This window comes from Microplitis mediator, chromosome 7 (genome assembly GCF_029852145.1).
Source record: "Microplitis mediator isolate UGA2020A chromosome 7, iyMicMedi2.1, whole genome shotgun sequence".
In the NCBI taxonomy this organism is placed as follows: domain Eukaryota; kingdom Metazoa; phylum Arthropoda; class Insecta; order Hymenoptera; family Braconidae; genus Microplitis; species Microplitis mediator.
Window position 1 is genome coordinate 13,201,389 of NC_079975.1, and position 17,678 is coordinate 13,219,066.

General features: G+C 28.6%; 3 protein-coding genes across 5 annotated transcripts; 2 read left to right on the top strand and 1 right to left on the bottom strand.

Annotated features, from left to right (window-relative positions):
- The first annotated feature begins 668 nt into the window (after window positions 1-668).
- Window positions 669-2,463, top strand: LOC130670938 (40S ribosomal protein S3a). Its single transcript, XM_057474580.1, has 4 exons — window positions 669-826; window positions 1,111-1,214; window positions 1,454-1,776; window positions 2,098-2,463. Exons 1-4 carry the CDS (start codon window positions 765-767, stop codon window positions 2,407-2,409), a joined length of 801 nt encoding a protein of 266 aa, XP_057330563.1. The 5' UTR covers window positions 669-764; the 3' UTR covers window positions 2,410-2,463.
- Window positions 2,464-3,908: 1,445 nt separating this feature from the next.
- Window positions 3,909-11,460, top strand: LOC130670933 (nuclear pore complex protein Nup58). Of its 3 annotated transcripts, XR_008990455.1 has the most exons (9): window positions 3,909-4,099; window positions 4,196-4,539; window positions 4,614-4,830; window positions 4,907-5,280; window positions 5,366-5,590; window positions 5,664-5,738; window positions 5,854-5,929; window positions 6,081-6,113; window positions 10,950-11,079. XR_008990455.1 is itself a non-coding variant. In XM_057474573.1 (8 exons), the coding sequence occupies exons 1-7, from the start codon at window positions 4,026-4,028 to the stop codon at window positions 6,086-6,088; spliced, it is 1,317 nt and encodes a 438-aa protein (XP_057330556.1). In that variant the 5' UTR covers window positions 3,910-4,025; the 3' UTR covers window positions 6,089-6,113; window positions 10,950-11,079. The 3 variants fall into 3 exon arrangements, 2 of the variants coding, with proteins under 2 accessions (XP_057330556.1, XP_057330555.1); XM_057474573.1 differs by lacking the exon at window positions 5,854-5,929 and having other exon boundaries at window positions 3,910-4,099; XM_057474572.1 differs by lacking the exons at window positions 5,854-5,929; window positions 6,081-6,113 and having other exon boundaries at window positions 3,910-4,099; window positions 10,950-11,460.
- Window positions 11,217-16,085, bottom strand: LOC130670929 (protein FAM114A2). Its single transcript, XM_057474568.1, has 5 exons — window positions 15,419-16,085; window positions 13,505-15,097; window positions 12,825-13,414; window positions 11,768-12,094; window positions 11,217-11,683 (listed from the first exon to the last, which is right to left on the bottom strand). The coding sequence occupies exons 2-5, from the start codon at window positions 14,661-14,663 to the stop codon at window positions 11,609-11,611; spliced, it is 2,151 nt and encodes a 716-aa protein (XP_057330551.1). The 5' UTR covers window positions 14,664-15,097; window positions 15,419-16,085; the 3' UTR covers window positions 11,217-11,608.
- Window positions 16,086-17,678: the final 1,593 nt, after the last annotated feature.

The window sequence follows — 17,678 nt, forward strand, 5'->3', positions numbered from 1 at the left end:
GCACATTTATATTAAATATCTATAAATAAATCTGTCAAGAATTTATAACAGGGAATACAGCAAAGATCGGATTTTTTTTTTTTACAATGATGCTGAAAGTAGCAGTCATTAAAAAAATTTATTTATTTTCAATAAACTAAGTAAATACTGATAAGCAAAAATTAAAAAAAAATGCATCTTAAAAATTATAAATAATTTGATTGTGTATATATTTTTCAAAAATTTTCTGATGTCATTTAACTTGGTAATTAAAAACGCTAAAATTCTCAAGTGTAGACTACCTTCAGCATCATTTCTTGTAAACAAAATTATATACACTTTTCCAAAAAATTAAGGGAATAAAAAAACACATCAAGACATATCAAAAAATTAAAAAAAGCAATCTGAAGCTTGAAATTTCTAGTTTTAATTTCTTCTAGCAAATCCTTTATATGCAAATTAAAAATTTGTTTTTACTATAATTCTATCTGTTTACTTAAAAATAAAAGAATTTCCAGTTGTCTCCTGCTTCAATTATCATGCTTGTTCAAATATCTTTCGTCTTGTAGGTAAAATGATGAAATGAGTTATTTTATATTTCAGTATAAAATTGACATTTAAATTTTTTGACGAACCAGATATGGCTACAGATGGCGTTTGATGTTAGGGATAGAACAGCAGCGTAACATCACTGGTGACATAACTCGAACCAACCAATGACTTTCGGCGCTTCCGGCTTAACAATCTAAACCATGCTGGTTTCTTTTTAGCCTGTGCTCTCAGCAATGGCGGTTGGTAAAAATAAGGGTTTGTCCAAAGGTGGAAAAAAAGGAATTAAAAAGAAGATGTAAGTAATCAATATATTGTATTTATTGTTCAGTTATGTTTTATTTAAATTATTTATTTTTTATTTTATCCCGGTAGTTTGCGATGTTTATAATATTGATAGATTTCGTTTGTTTGGTTTATACAACTCTACATGTGTATTGGTGTTTTACTATTTATTCATCGCGTTAATTTATTTAATAAGTTATTCTACACTTATAAAATTAATTTTTAAATCTATTTTTAATGCTATGATTTAATTTATATGTACATTAATAATAATGGGTATCTTAAATTATGCTGCAGTGTAGATCCATTCACTCGTAAGGATTGGTATGATGTCAAGGCACCGTCCATGTTTACAACTCGCCAGGTCGGCAAAACTTTGGTTAACAGAACCCAAGGAACAAGTAAGCTGTCTTTTCATTTTTTCTCAATTTTTTATTCAATAACTATTCGAAGTTGTAATTAATTCTTAAGCAGTACGTAATATTTATTGTTTGACATGAAATTGAACTTAACTATTGGAAATTTTTATTTAAGCAATTCTAGTATCACGTTACAGAACTTGGATGTGTGAATTAGTGTATTAACTTATAATTAAAATTTATTTGGTCTTAAATTAAATCATCAATGTTCTTTTTTACAGAAATAGCTTCCGAAGGACTCAAATCGCGTGTTTTCGAAGTTTCGCTTGCGGATCTTCAAAATGATCAAGATGCTGAGAGATCTTTCCGTAAATTCCGTTTAATTGCGGAAGATGTTCAAGGAAGAAGTGTCCTCACTAATTTCCACGGTATGGATTTAACAACCGATAAGCTCCGATCTATGGTAAAAAAGTGGCAAACGTTGATTGAAGCCAACGTTGACGTAAAAACAACTGATGGTTATTTATTAAGAGTATTCTGCATTGGTTTCACCAACAAAGATCAACTTAGCCAGAGAAAAACGTGTTACGCTCAACATGCCCAGGTAAATATTAAATAATTATAATTTTAATCAATTCGCAATAGAGACTCCATTATTATTATTATAATTTTAATGGAAATTTTTTTATTGCGTACAATAAAGAACACTCTTACCCCGCCTTTATTTTTATCATATGAAAGGCGTTAATATTGTGTAGCAACAATTACTATATAACAAATCAGTTGGTTGGAATAGTCTGATTTATGTCAATTTATTAGTAATATTTTTAATATCACTAAGTTAATTTACTTAGTCACCAGAATTAGTGCAATTTAAAAGTTTAATTTCGAAATAAATATTTATTTATTTCTTTTCTAATTTCAGGTCAGGAACATAAGACGGAAAATGGTATCTACAATTACAGAAGACATTACAAAGAGTGACTTAAAAGGTGTTGTCAGCAAGTTACTTCCGGATGCCATCGCTAAAGATATTGAAAAGGCATGTCAAGGAATTTATCCCCTACACGATGTTTACATTCGTAAAGTTAAAGTTTTGAAAAAGCCTAGATTTGAACTCAGCAAATTACTTGAGTTACATGGGGATGGTGGAAGTAAGACCAGCGAACCTGGTGAAGCTGGATCAAAAGTGGATAGACCCGAAGGTTACGAACCTCCAGTTCAAGAATCAGTTTAAAAGATCTTTGTAAACATAACATGTCGTTTCAATAAAAGATCAAAAATTAATTTATACATTTGATAATTTTAATATAATTCTCATTATTTTTATTTTATATTTAATTTTTTTTTTTTTTTAATTATTCACTGTCAAGAATAATTATCACAATTATTAATTAAATCATTGAATCATCGTTGACAAATTATTTTAGTTCAATATAGTTCAAAAAATTAAGCATGGAAATGAAATTTCACAAATAATTTATCAGAACGTTAAGATGAGATTTACAAAATTAATGAAAAATATTTTTTATTAAGGATCCATTTAAAATGTCCAGTGCAAAAATTATTTATTAATTTATTTAGCGCTATCTGCATTTTACAATTTTTACATATTGCTTATAATTAAATCTCAATGCTTTCTTAAATTGTAAATTGTTAACATATATATTATTGCTTACATATATTTGTGTAAATACTTCATTACTTCCGATTTAAATTTTTCGTATGAACTACTGAAAACATTGATTTCTGTAGAAACTTCATAGACTAGCTTAAAGATTCTGTGGTATCCATAGTAACCTGTTCTCTCTTAGAGTTTTGTTCGGTATATTAAGACACACCTGTGCTAATTTTTTAGGTGAGTCGATCCCACCATGATTATTTTTTGAAAGCAATAGAGATCCAGATATTTACGTCTCAATTGTTGTCTTTTAATTTCATCCAAACTTCTTACAATTCCGTTGCATTTCATTCATCTCATACAGCTCATTTGGTACCGAATTTGAAAGTAAATAAAATGCAAAAGAAAAGTCTTGTAATTAATTTATTTTTATTAAATTTTTTTTTTCATTAATGAAGAATCTAACGCATTTGAATATTAATTTATTGGGACAAAATCAACCCCGTCGAAACTTCGATATAGGACTTTCCACTCTGCATGCTGCAGAGGATACTATCCCGTAGATATTAACTCCAAAATAAAATTATAAGCGGCAGAATTATCATCTAGGAAAAAAAATGTTGTAAAAATTATTTTTGAACGTTACTGATTAAAATTATCATACTGAAATTAACAGACATCGAAATGTTTTTTTTTTTTTTTTTTTCTTAACAACTAAATTACTTTAACAGAAATAAAAAAATTTGCGCACGTAAATATTTTTATTACAGTAATTTATCTATCAAAAAATAAAATTTTTAATGTCTGTTACACTCAATATCATTAATTTTTAACAATAATAATTCAAAATTAAAAACACTGATTTCGATTTTTCGTTTTACATCGGTTGAAGCAATAATTTTTCAAATTTTCGCGCTTATTCTTACCATCGATATTAACAATCGATGTTCCGATGGAAAGAACAGACAAGAAATTGAAACAATCGATAGTCCGATGTCGATATTTTTTACCAACATTGTCCATCCCTACCCTCCATGCTCAAGTCACTTGTCTGCTGATTGGTCTAAATCTAAATTTTTTTTCTGATGAAGTCGCCAGCGCCACTTATGCTGAAAAAAATAGTTTCCTAACCTACTTGGTCATTATTCATGTTCTGTCTTGTAAATGTCAATGAAGTAGCTGATTAAAAAATAAAGATAATTAATTATAAACTGTCGTAAATAGTTATACAAATGGCTAATTTTAGCTTTGGTACACCAACCACTACAGCAGCTGCCACTGGTTTTGGAACATTTGGTACCCCAAAGTAATAATGACATTTAAATAACCTTGTTTTTATAAATAATAAACATGAATCTTATTTGTAAGTTAATTATTGTAATAATTAATATTATTTTTATAGGTCCACAACAGGATTTGGATTATCAACTCCGGCATTTGGGTCAACACCAGTAACTGGTAGTTTAACATTTGGAACTGCTGCTGCAACTCCAGTAACGAGTGCACCAACGTCGAATTTTAATTTTGGTTTAACATCTTCAACGGCTACTCCTGCTGGCAATCTCTTGTCAAATACTGGAACAACTACAGCACCTCCTAGTTTATTTGGTACTCCAACAACTTCAGCAACCTCTCTAACAGGTCTTAATTTTGGAGCTCTTGCTCCATCGAGTTCTGTAGGTTTTGGGGCTACTACAAGTGCTCCAACAACTGGTTTGAATTTTGGAACAACTACTACTTCCTCATGTTAGTACACAATAATTATTTTGAAAATTTATTATGTATCATTCTTTGTATAAATAAAAAATATATTTTTGTAGCATTACTCGGTGGTACTCCTAGTGTAAGTTTATTCGGCGCCAAACCATCAGGAACATCAACTGTTCAAGCATCATCAACAACAAGCATTAATAAAGGACTCGGTGGTTTAGATGTTTCATTAAGTAGTAAAGGTTTTTCACATGGTGGTAATGGTCCGACAATAGCAAAAGAAAATCTTATTCCGAATGAACTTACGCAGACTATTGAAAGCTTTAAGTAATATTTATATTTTTTTATTTTTCATCGACTTAAATTTATTTATTATCAATAAGTGTTAATATTTATTTTTTAGAGAATATGTTAAAACTCAAAAAAGCTTAAGCTCTGATATAGCAAGAGGTTCAGCACGACCACTAAATCGGTGCGCTGAAGATACTGCATCGTTGATGGAAATGCTAACGACTTTAGGTGGATCTGTTCAACGAGATCGTGCATTAGCTGATAAACTTAAACAAGACACTGCTAAAGCATTACAAAATGCTGAAATCGCACAAAGAACTCATGATACACCTGCTGGCTTACAATATGAAAATACAGCTCCGCTAATGTTTTTCATCGAATTAGCTGAAAATTTTGAACAAGATTTGATGTTATTTAGATCACAAATTGAGACTACAGAAAAACATATTCAAACTATGATGACTCCAAGGGCATTAACACCCCAAGGTCTGTAAATTACTATTTTATTTTTTAAAATTATTATTTTATTGTTCAATATTTTTTTTTTAACTTTTATATATTTTAATTATAGAATTAACAATGGCAATGAGTAAAATTCATGAATCATTAATAGCTGTTGCCGGTAGACTACAAAGTGTTCATAGTAAAGTACAACAGCAAAAAGAACAGTACCTTAATTTAAGAAAATATATTTTGAAAGATAGTACAAACGTATTCGAAGAAATTAAATCAAATGGTAAAAGTAATCGGCATAGCGTAGGCAAAATTACCATAGGTCCTACGCCTTTTGGTCCAGGTAATAAATAATAAACAAATGACATACGGACTGTAAACTTTTTTTTTTATATTTAATTTTATATTTATTGTAGGAAATAAAAGTTTTTTATCATCGACAACATTAAATACGAATAGACAACCAAGTTATGGATCTGCCAATTCTATGGGTAAGTTAATAAATTAATAATTAAAAATAAAAAATAATTAGCAAAAGTGATATATGGAGTCTATTTTTTTCTTGATATATTATTGTAAGTGTCAATATGAGTTTCCTCCGTTCAGGTTTTACGTGAAGTAAAGAGCAGTAAAATTTTGATTCCGCCAACAAGCTCCACGATATTTTAACTCAATACTGAAAGTATGTTAGAATTACAAATTTTTTTCTTCATTATTTTATTTACTCAATATTAGTCGATTTTCAAAAAATTATATCCAGCTGATGTTTTCTTTAGTAATGCAATTTTTAAAATTTTATTAACTTTTATTTTATTATGATTTTGCATTTCCAGGAAATTAAAAAATGCTGTATTTTAGTTACTGAGGTACTGAATTTTTTGCCACTATTTTATTTATGTCATTGTAGCTAAACAAACTAAAGGCTTGAGATTATTTTTTATAAAATATTAAATGTCCATTTGTAAATTATTTCATAAAATTCATTCCTAAATATTTGGGTTTATAACCATAAGTGTATTAATATATTTTATTTTTAAAAAAGCTCAAATTATTATGATTATTATTAAAAAAAAAAAAATTCTAACTAGCAAATAAAAATAAACATCATCTGCACTTGCTTTTGCACACTTCGAATGCAAAAATTTACTACTGCTATAAATTAACAGTTAAATTGAATCAAGTAAAAAAAAAAAAAATAAAAACTATAATTAATACTTGAAACTCAATAAATAAACTTCAAAATCAATTGTTATAAAATTTGTTCGAGGTGTGTACGATTGAATTTATTAATCTGTTTTTGGTTGCGGCTAATCATAATTGTTATTATTATTTTTATTTCACTTTTCGGTAATGGTCTAGAAGCGGGGCTCCACACATTTTTCAAAGTTCCTTGGCTTACATTTTAAATTTCTATAAATAAACTTTTTCCACATGTTTAGTTACACGGCGGATTAAATTTTCTGGCCTTAGTTTTGTCTATAACACATGATACCTAATTCAAACCTTGCACCAAAAGGGTAAAAAAAAATTCATAAAAATATCATGAAATATTACAAATTTGCCAAAATAAATTTTTAAATATATAACAATAATTTTTATATAAAGCCATAAGATGTAGGTAAAAGTATGTTAGCATAGCCTTGTTGACGAGTCCGTTAACGTACTCAAAACGAAACTGCTACCGATTATATACATATTAGTTAAGTTTTAGAGATTGATTTAAGAGTCAGTACATAGAAAAATAAGAAAATTATGTAAAATAATGTATGGTTGCACGGAACTTAAAAATTTCCAAGATAATATTGAAATTAATTTTATACTTTATGTATAAATTTATAAATTATTAATGCTTAAGAAAGATCTAATTAAGCAAAAATATCTTCAATCCGCCGACATATACTTACTAAAAAACCTCGGTTCGAAGCAAAATGTATAAAATTGGATTTTTGCTTATTAAGTGTAAGCAGCTTCGCCTCTATATTTTTTATTTTGATTTATTGTTTATTGATTCACCTTGCGGTTATTACAATCTAGCTTCAATACTTTTATTTGTTAACCATCCTATTTCTCTTTTACCTCCTTTATTGTGCGGCTGTAGCCCGATTTATGCTTGTACTGCAACATTACGGTAATGCCCTACTATACCTTCCTAGTGCAATGGAGGTGCAGTGGCGTAGGAAAACCACAGAGAAAACTTAGAGCCAGTACAGTTTTCGGTTTGGGTGATTCTCTAGTCATCGGTAAAATGGGAATTTTACCGATCACTAGCTCCTCATCCCGCGCCTAACGGTCAGAGACTTTCGTTCGGACCCGACGCTTGGCTAAGCGGTCACCCAGCCAAGTAGTAATCCTGCTCGATGCTACTTAACTTTGGTGATCGCCCGAGCCACGCGCGTGCTGAACGGCTGCCTCAGCCGCTTGCCTCGCCTCTATATAATTACCAAGTTAAATAGTTACAACGCTTTTATATGCACAATTAATCATCAAACATTCACTTTTTAAAATTTTAGCTCAAATACTGAATTTCTAATTAGTTCTGATAAACAAACTTTTATAAGAATTTATCGTAATGTTTGAATCGGGCGTCTACTGAAATATTTAATCCATTTATTAGTATGTATCATTTTTTTTCCATACTTTTATAATTTTTTTTTAATTCCGTATGAATTTTTATCTAAATATAACTTTTAAAACTTTATTGTTTTTTTAAATTATTTAAAAAAAAAAAACTACAAAACATAGCTCGATCATTAATTTATTGGTCGATTTATTCTATTATTCGAGTTAAGGGCGTTCTCAAACATTGCTCCCCACTTTTTTTAAATATTTAATGATTTTCAATGGTCCTAACCGTATTAAAGTTTTATTAATCATTTGAAAAAAAAATTTAAGTATTAATTGATAAAAAGACATCGTAGTTACAATTTCGCTGAGATATAGATTTAAAAAAAAATCCTAACAATTGTTATCAATCAGGAGTTTAACGAAATTTGTTAAATAAATTTCAGCCTTCAAGATTTGACATTTTGTACAATAATATTGACATGGAACATTTTACTGAAATTTATTTAACAAATTTCGTTAAACTCCAAATTAATAACAACTGTAAGTAATTTCTTTTGAAATCTATATTTTGGCGAGAGTTGTAACTACGTTGTCTTTTTTTCAATTAATGCTTTAATTTTTTTCTCTTTATTAATAAATAAGATTTTCATACGGTTATCACAGTTGAAAGTTATTAAATATTTTTAAAAAGTAGGGACTATTATCTGAGAATGCTGTTAAACATAAATAGCATTGCACTATTCAAAAAAAAAAAAAAATATAAATTTATGAATATATATATGGGGCATTCCACGCCAAATCAACCACTTTTGAATTCGACCTCTTTAATTTGGCTGAAAATTTTGGACAGATGCTGGCAATTCAAAAAAATTCCTTCTACACTCATTGTTTTATGGTTAAAAGAATTTTTTGTTGAATTGCCAGCATCTGTCCAAAAATGGCCCAAACGAAAACTTTTTTTTTTCATTTTCTTCGTATTTAAATGTAGTTTTCAGAAAAAAATACAAAAAAATTATTCAGAAGGTCCTTCTATTTTTAAACTTGATTTTTCGAACAAAATTCAAATTATTTCGAACATTACCATTTAAATTTATTGTTTTCATTTTTTTTTTCAAATTTGAAAATTTTCTGAGCACTCTCAAAAATTTTAAGCATGGTGTTTTGAGAAATAAGGCTAGTTGTAAATAATTTTTTTTTTCAATTGGAAAAAAAAAATATAAATTGAAAAAACATCACTCTGAAAAAATTTGAGGATCTGCAGAAAATGTCAAAGTTTTATATAAAACAAAAAAATCAAAAATCAAAAATGGTAAACATCGAAAAATTTTTGATTTTTTCTAAAAATCTACAAAAAAAAAATGAAAATAGGTTGCAATAATTTTTTTGTATTTTTTTTTCAAAAAGTACATTTAAAAACAAAAATTTTGAAAAAAAAAACGTTCCAATCAGTCGAATTTTGAAAAAGTTATAGCTATTTAAAATAAAAAAAGCCATTTTTTTCAAAAATTTATAACTTTTTTTCGGTTGGGTGAAAAAATTTGAAAAAATTATGAGAAACGTTTTTGATAGGGTAGAAAAAGAGAAAAAATTTTCAGCCAAATTAAAGAGGTCGAATTCAAAAGTGGTTGATTTGGCGTGGAATGCCCCATATATATATATATATATATATTTATTTATAATAATTTATAGAGAATAAAATTGTCAACAAAAAAGACTCTATAACATTTTGTGATAAGTCTGATAGTTTCGCCGAAAAAGTAAAAAATCTCCAACTTTACTTCGAACTCTAATAACTTTTGAACAGATGGATTTATCAAAAAATAATAAAAGACCTTTTTTGTAGAGCGTTTAATTTCCTACAAAAATATGTATTTGATCTATTGATTTGTTAACGAGTTGAAAATACTCAAAGTTAAAAAAAAAAATTTTCCCGTGTTGACATAGAACTTTTTTTCTTGCGCGACAATTTTTTTTTTGTGTTGAACTATGATTTTTTCCACATGCACTTAAAAAAAAAAATGTTGCTCCGAAATGACGCACCCTATTATATATATATCTATATATTTCATTGATTTCAGTGATAAATTCGATTAGATTTGATTTAAAATGCTTTGATTTTTATGATTATTTATTAAATTGTGCAAATTAAAAAAAATTTAATCAACGTCAAAGTTTTTTTTTAATATAAATAACAACATCATATATTAATTATTTCTTATTATTATTCTTACGAATTTCATAGAATAGTCGATAAACAAGCTAACTATATTTTTATTATAAAATAACGATAAATTTTTAAACATAGATCTTATAGTTAAAAAAAAAAAAGTCAAAACTTTATATTAGTTCGTATGCACACAGAAACCCTGATTAAACAACTGAATTCGATCGAATCAAACAGAATTCAATTTTTTATTCTATTTAATTCAAATACATTCTGTTAATTCGGTACCTAACTTAAAAATTAATTCTGTCTAATTCGGCAGGAAAACCAGAATTCGTCCAAATTAAAACGAATTTAAATAATTCTATTCGGTTTAATTCTGATTAATTCGAAAGTAATTCTCCAATTTCTGGTTCTGAATCCGTATTAAACTGAATTAAAACGAATTTGAAATTTTTAAATCGGTTTTATTCTGTTTAATTCAAATTCAAATTTTCAATTCAGTTGAATTCTGTTTTGCAGAATTCGACAGAATATAACAGAATTAAAATTTTTAATTCGGTCGAATTCAGTTATTTAATCAGGGAATAAAAAAATCTTTAAAAATTAGTGTTTGAAATTATAACCCGGAACATGGGTGTCAATATAGGGAATTTTAACATTCCAAACGATAAAATTTATAATCAGTGTCATAAATTTTTTAAGTTTCAGTTTTGATTTTTAAAGTTCAAATACTAATTTTTTTTGCATAAACAATAAATTTTAATACTTATTCTATAATTATTCACGTTTTAATTATAAATAAAATAATTACTATGTAGAATGATAGTATTTGCGGATCATTTTATCATTATATCACTTGTCGTTTCTCAATTTCTAAAGTTCTTTTTTTCCGTGCACTATTGATAAAATATAATTTCGATAATAGTATTAGTTGCAACATATAGTTATACTAATAATTATTATTTTTCAGTTTGGGGAAATCCAACATTGCCATCAGCGAGCAATATTTCATTAAATACTTCAATGAAACCACCTACGACGGGCTTAAATTTCAATCCACCTTTGAATTTAACCGCACCATTGTCTACGAGTGAATCAACTTCATGTTTCCAACTACAAAAACCACCGATTGGAAATAAGCGTGGGAAACACTGATATAAATAACTGCGCATATTCGATTTTATTAATTTTAATTATTCATAATCAAATTATGCGCATTAATAAATATCTTTGATGGATTAAAACCATATTTAGATAAAAATATTGTTGAAATTTTTTATATAACAATATTCTCATGTTTATTGTTTTTTTTTTTTTTTTTTTCATTTTTACATCATGAGTTGAACTGAAAATTAGAATGTTAATGACAATAACTTGTGAATGTGTTTTTGTAAAGGAAGTATGACAATGTTGTGAGATTTAATCGTTATAATTCCTTCAATAATAATAAAAAATAAAAAACTTTTTATAATTTTTAATAAGTTGGGTTTGAATATTTTTGTAATTTATATTACGAAAGTAAAAACGATCGTCTTTGTTAGTGTAAAATTTAATAAGAAAAATGTATTATTTATAGTGAAATTATTTAATGATTTTCTATATTTAACGATAATAAAAATTTCATTTTCATCAAATAGCGCCGACTTGAAGAATGGGAATTAAAAGTTGAAATGCTTCTTGAACATATGAGCTTGCATTTGTCGCCTATATTAAAAAAACAACATTAATATTTTATGTAAATATATTAATTAATAAATTTATTTATTAATTAATTACATATAAACTAACCTCTAGAAATATTGTTGTTATGTCTACAGAATCATTTGATTTATCGGAGCCTTGCATACGTTCATTAAGACACTTGCAGAATAAATTTGCAATTACTCCAATTTGAAGTGATAAAATTTTGGTTAATTGTACAAGTGCATCTGCTTCATTGACTGTACTTCGACGATCTTTGATAAGAATAAGTTCAGCAGTTTTATGAAACCTTTCGACGCAATATGCTGTAAATTGTGCCAACGATGAAATTGAATTTTCAAAAACTTCTCGATCAGACACTGATGATTCGGACTGTGATACGTTGGTAATATATTTTTTTTTTTCTTCCCAAAGCTATAAAAATTTACACATTCAATTAGTTTATTCTTAAAATTCTTATTTAAAATTGAAATTAAAAAATAAAAAACCAAATAGTATATTGTGTGACAAGAGATGAAAAAAAAAACGATATCAGACCACGGTAAAGTTTGCTGCCCGAGCCGTAGGCGAGGGATGACATCACCCGCAATCTGAAATCGTTTCGTTCCATCCCTTGACACACAATATATTTTTCATGACTACTTGCATTGGGATTTAAAGTTTTAGTGTCAACATATTGTACATACTATTAAACAAATGACAAGTATCAGAATTGAAATTACGAGTGCCTTCAGTCAGCGGGCAGAAACATTTGTTTCTGTTCGCTGCCTGAAGGCATTCACAATTTACGCGTTTGTTAATATTCGTTCGCGGCATTGGACTGATAATAAATTAGCTTTTTTTGACTAACTCTAGATACACTGAAACGAAGTTTCGATGCTGCTATCATGAAATAGTATATTACACACCAAAGGAGGAAAATAGGATATCCCAACCCGCGTGTGTATTTGGCTACCCGAGCTGAAAGCAAGGGTGGCAAACAATCGAATTGGGACGTCCTACCTTCCTCCATGGTGTGTATACTATTTTTCACTAGATCTGCACCTGAAAGTTTAAATGTTTGCCTCTGTTTGTGGGAAGAATGGAGCTAGTGCTGTTTTGTTATCATTCGTAAAAATTATTTTATCATTTCTAAAAATTATACCTGATACAGTTTATCAAATGAAATAATAACACCAAGATCTGCACAAAGGGATTTCAATCTTTCTTCCAAGTTATCATTATTACTTTCGTCGTCGTCATTTTCATCTCCAAGATCACAAAGTTCTTTGACTTCATCCAAAGTTTCTTGAATAGATTTAGCCTCATCTGTATTTAGAGTTACCAACCGTTGTTGAATTTTCATAGTACTCTGTTTAGACAACATCTCCAGTGCTTCAAGATGAACGAGGCCTTGAAAATCATCAAATAAACTTTCAAAATGAACTTTTCGAGCTTGTTCTTTCTCTTGATATGTTTTTTGTTCAGCTTCAGCTTTTTCTTTAGCTTCCCTCAACATGTGTGATAAAATAGGTTTATCCTTTTCATTCATAAAAAATGCTCTTTTTTTTTTTAAACCAGGATCACCTTCTTGAAGTACTTCCATTGTTTTTTTGCCAATTGTTTCTAAAGTACCAAGACCACCATTAATTACTTTAGTTCCTGTATTTTCAACTAATTTTGTTATTGAAGAAACCCCTGATATTAAATCACTTAACCCGAATGACATCAGTTGCATTGACTCTTCTGTATTTTCTGTAAAATTTTTAAATTAAAAAAAAATTATATAAAAATATCAAATCTATTCTATGAATTATACATTAAGAATTATTATGAATATTTTACCAATAGATTTTTCATCAAATGTTTGTTTTTGCTCAAGGTCTGAAGTTGGAGTACTAATACTGTCCTCAAGAACGGATAATCCATATGATACTTGACTAGTCAAATTTGAAACTCCTGCACTAGCTGTATTTAATAAAGAAGTAACACCCCAAGTACCCCAACTTCCCCAACCTACAGCACTTGAATTTATTTTCTCTTCACTTGTTGCTGGCTTGTTTGCAACTGACTGTGAATTATCAGTATCGAATTCAGTTGTGATTTTATTTTGATTACTTAAATCTTCCCAATCACCAATGCCAAATACTTCTTTAAATTTTTTATTAGACTTTAATTCCTCTGGTATTTGATCTTTGTCAAATTCATCGATAGATGAAGATTTACCAAGTGATTTATGCCAATAACTTTCACGTTCTAATATTTTAATTGCTCCATCATCATCTAATTCCAAACATTCTTTATTTAAATAAACTTTTTTCTCTCCTTCACAAGTTTTATTTTTTACTTGAAACGATTTTATTTCTTCAGTTGTTTGTTTAATATTAGGTAATACTATTTTAGATCCCAATTTTTTAACACCAGAACTTGAAAATTTTGATGATCCCTTTGATTTCTGTTGTGTCGGTGCTCCTTCTTTTTTATTTGAATCATCTAGTGTTTCAACTTGGGCTAAAGCTATTTTTTTTTTTTTTTCTAATAATAAATCTGTGTTATCACATTTATTTTTGACAGTCTCATTTAATTCTTCGATTACTTTTTTAGTTTCAACATTTTCAGTAAAATTTGTTTTATTATTCAAAATTGATTCTTTTTGTTGTATATTTATTTCTGGTTTGCATACCGGCTGCTTGTCTTCTGTCAAAAACTTTGACTGCAATTTATCTGAATCAGTTTGTTGTTTTGATTCTTGAGCAAGATTATTGGATGTAAAATTGTAAACGGTTGACGTGTCATTAGCAGCTGTTGAATTATCATATTTTTTATTGTTTATTTTAGAACTCCATGAGTTTTGTTTAACTGATGTGGCACAAACATCATCATCAGAGTCAGAACCAATAGTTGAATTAGGTGCCCAACGTGGTGATGATTTTTTAGGCAATGCATCACGAAATTCTATTTCTTCATCTGCGCTTTCAAAGTCATCACTGTCAGAGGTTGCCATTATTGTTTTGTATTTTTCAGATTAACAATAAGTATTAATAACAATATTTTATATATAACATTTATTATAATAATTATTTTAAATTCTATACATCATCAAATAACCTATCACTTTTGTATAACTGATTTGTCATTAACTGTAGATTACTTTCTTTATATTGTACATTTTAATAAAATATTTAAATGCAATATATAAATATGTATGTAGTAAATGGAAGATCACGTGATTAAGGATGATCAAGCTGATCAAGCGTATATATATATATATATATATGTATATATGTACACGTATGTATAAACATACGTGAAAATAAAAACGTCTGTGCCTTGCCGTATGGCGTTAAGTATTTGTTGCATTCAAGTGCGCATGTCTATTTTATTTATATTGGAATTTAAATTCAGGGCCGTAGGTATGATCACAGAGGATGTAGAATTCTGATTAAGTTACACAAATGGGATAATTTTTTAGCACAATTGATATTTAACAGATGTTAAAGGTGGGCAGAACTAACTGAACTTTACAATTTTACTTTTCTAATTACGTCTTAAATAACTATATCAATCGAATGACGAAAATCTTCCGAAAAAGTCTTTGTCTTACCCATTTTTTCGGAAGCTGTGAAAATTGCTGTAATAACAATTAGTTAATAATTTAAAAGAAACGTAAAATTCATAACTCAGTTAGTACGGCCCAGCCTTAAGAATTACCAAAGTCGAAATAAATTAAGATACAAATAAAAAACCTTTTTTTCTCACCATATTTGCACCTAAAGTTTAAATTTCTGCCCTTAGAGGAAAGGAAGTTAGACTTTTCTCTTGTAGGAATCAAAACAAATTAAATAAATTTACACACGTGCCAACATTCTTGTAAACAATGGAAAAAATTTAATTTTTTGTTGCAGATCTGGTGAAAAAAGGTGTATCTACATCACGCCAAAAGACGAGCCAGTTCTTATTAGACAGAAAATTATTAATAAAGCAGGCTAAAATGCACAAAACTCCACTATAGTTACAACGAAACCAGGCGTACTATTACTATATAGAGATCCACTTTTATCGTCGAATTTTTGTCTCAAATGTACGGGAAAAGAATACAATTAAAACAGGCTTGAAATTTCGACTCAGGGTTACTAAGCGATGAGCAGATAGATTCGAACACTCTGATATGTAAATAGGCAGCGAGGCTCCTAACTTACTGTATACGGCGGGTAGCGAAGCTCGTAAAAGACAATGGATAGAAAACTGTACAACAGTCAAGTTGAGTTCAACAGGCGTTGAAAATGTATAAAACTACATAAATATCCCTTATATTTCGTAATTATATTCAGTTGTGAAAATATGCAAGCTACTAGCAACGTCACTCGAAACAACAATTGATAACTGGTGAATTGAGAACTGTCGTGTTTTAGTAAACTACTTCAAAGATCCAATGTTTTGAAAAAAACAATTTATGTACGCAGAGATTCACGAGATGTTGCTTAGTAAAATTAATATTTAAGTGTCTTTCTAATTTTGCAAGGCCTTTGGAGTGAGGATGAGTAGGCGTGACATGTTGAGAAAATGTCAAGAAAGGGAAAATAAACCGCCCATTCTGTTTGTTTCCTAAAAGAAAGTAGGAAAGATAGGTGATCGAAGGATAGTAATTGGTTAAGGGTCAATATACGTCATTTGGGAAAGGTGAGGGGCAAAAAAAGGACGGATAGTAAAGGTACGAAGATCGAAGGCCGGAGAAGTCTGGCTGTTAGATAACTCACAAGGGATTAATGGAGGAAAAATGTTCGGGGACCGATGAGAGCTAGAAAAGCAATACAGTGCAGTTTAAAATTTTTCGGTACAATAGGCAAGCAGACGGAAAGGCAGTTACAAAGGAGTATCAGAAAACTTAAGGATAGAAAATTCTGTTTGGTGGCCAGACAGATCTTGAGTTTTTTTTTTTTAAATCTAGATTTTATGACAGGGAATTCCGTGAGCTTAAAATTTATGATAGGAAATTCCCTTGCCTTTTTTAGTTATGATCTGAGGAAAGAACCCATTGCATTTTTAACACCGGTATATTTAGGATATCCCAATCCGCGTGTTTACCACCTTCGCCTTAGACTCAAGTAGGTAATTACACACGCAGATTACAATGTCACTTTCCACCCTTGGTGTACAATTTATTATTTAACAGTTATTGATATTTATTGCGTTGAATGTTTTCGCATCTTGTCGAGCCCTCGTAGCAGTATTGGCTTCTAAAAAGAAGAAACGGATTATTTAGTAAAATTAAATGAGACATATCACAGATATCTAAAATTGTGTGTTTCATGGGGACAAAATTTGTTTTTCCGATAAACAATGGTATTTTTCGAAACTTTGGCCTGAATAGTATTTTTGATCGATCGGTCTTATAGTTTCCAATTGGAAACTTAATTGGAAATTATTGGAAAAATGAAAAAAAAAAAAAGTTTTTTTTTTTTTAAATTACATTTTTATTTTTTATTTAATTTTAAAATTAATTAACAAATGGTTTACGTCATGTTAAAAGAAGAAAATTAAAGAATTCAAAATTTTTTTGTGAATAATTCGTAAATGGCGAGGTCGATGAATTTCAAAATAAATAATCAGATCTAAGTCTCAATAATCAATCAATTTTTAGTAAAAACTACCCAAAAAGTTTGATACTGTGAGGGCATGTGGTAAATATTTTAATTTTCCCTTGCACATTGTAAGATATACTACTCGATAGCATGTAAATGAAGTGAGATTTCTACTAACAGCATAGTAAAAATTTAGTATGATCCTGAAGTTAGCAGACATTTAAAAATTTTTGAATTTTTATTTCTCATCAAATTAATTGCAAAAAAATAAAATAAAAATATGCACATGTAGAAAATTTAAAAAACTATAGGTGTAATTTTTTCAAATATTTTTTTTTTATGGTTTATCGTCTAAAAAAAAATCCTAAAATTATTAGACGTCTGCTAACTTCAGTATCATAAATTTAGTTACTGGCTGGATTCCATACAGTACCAAA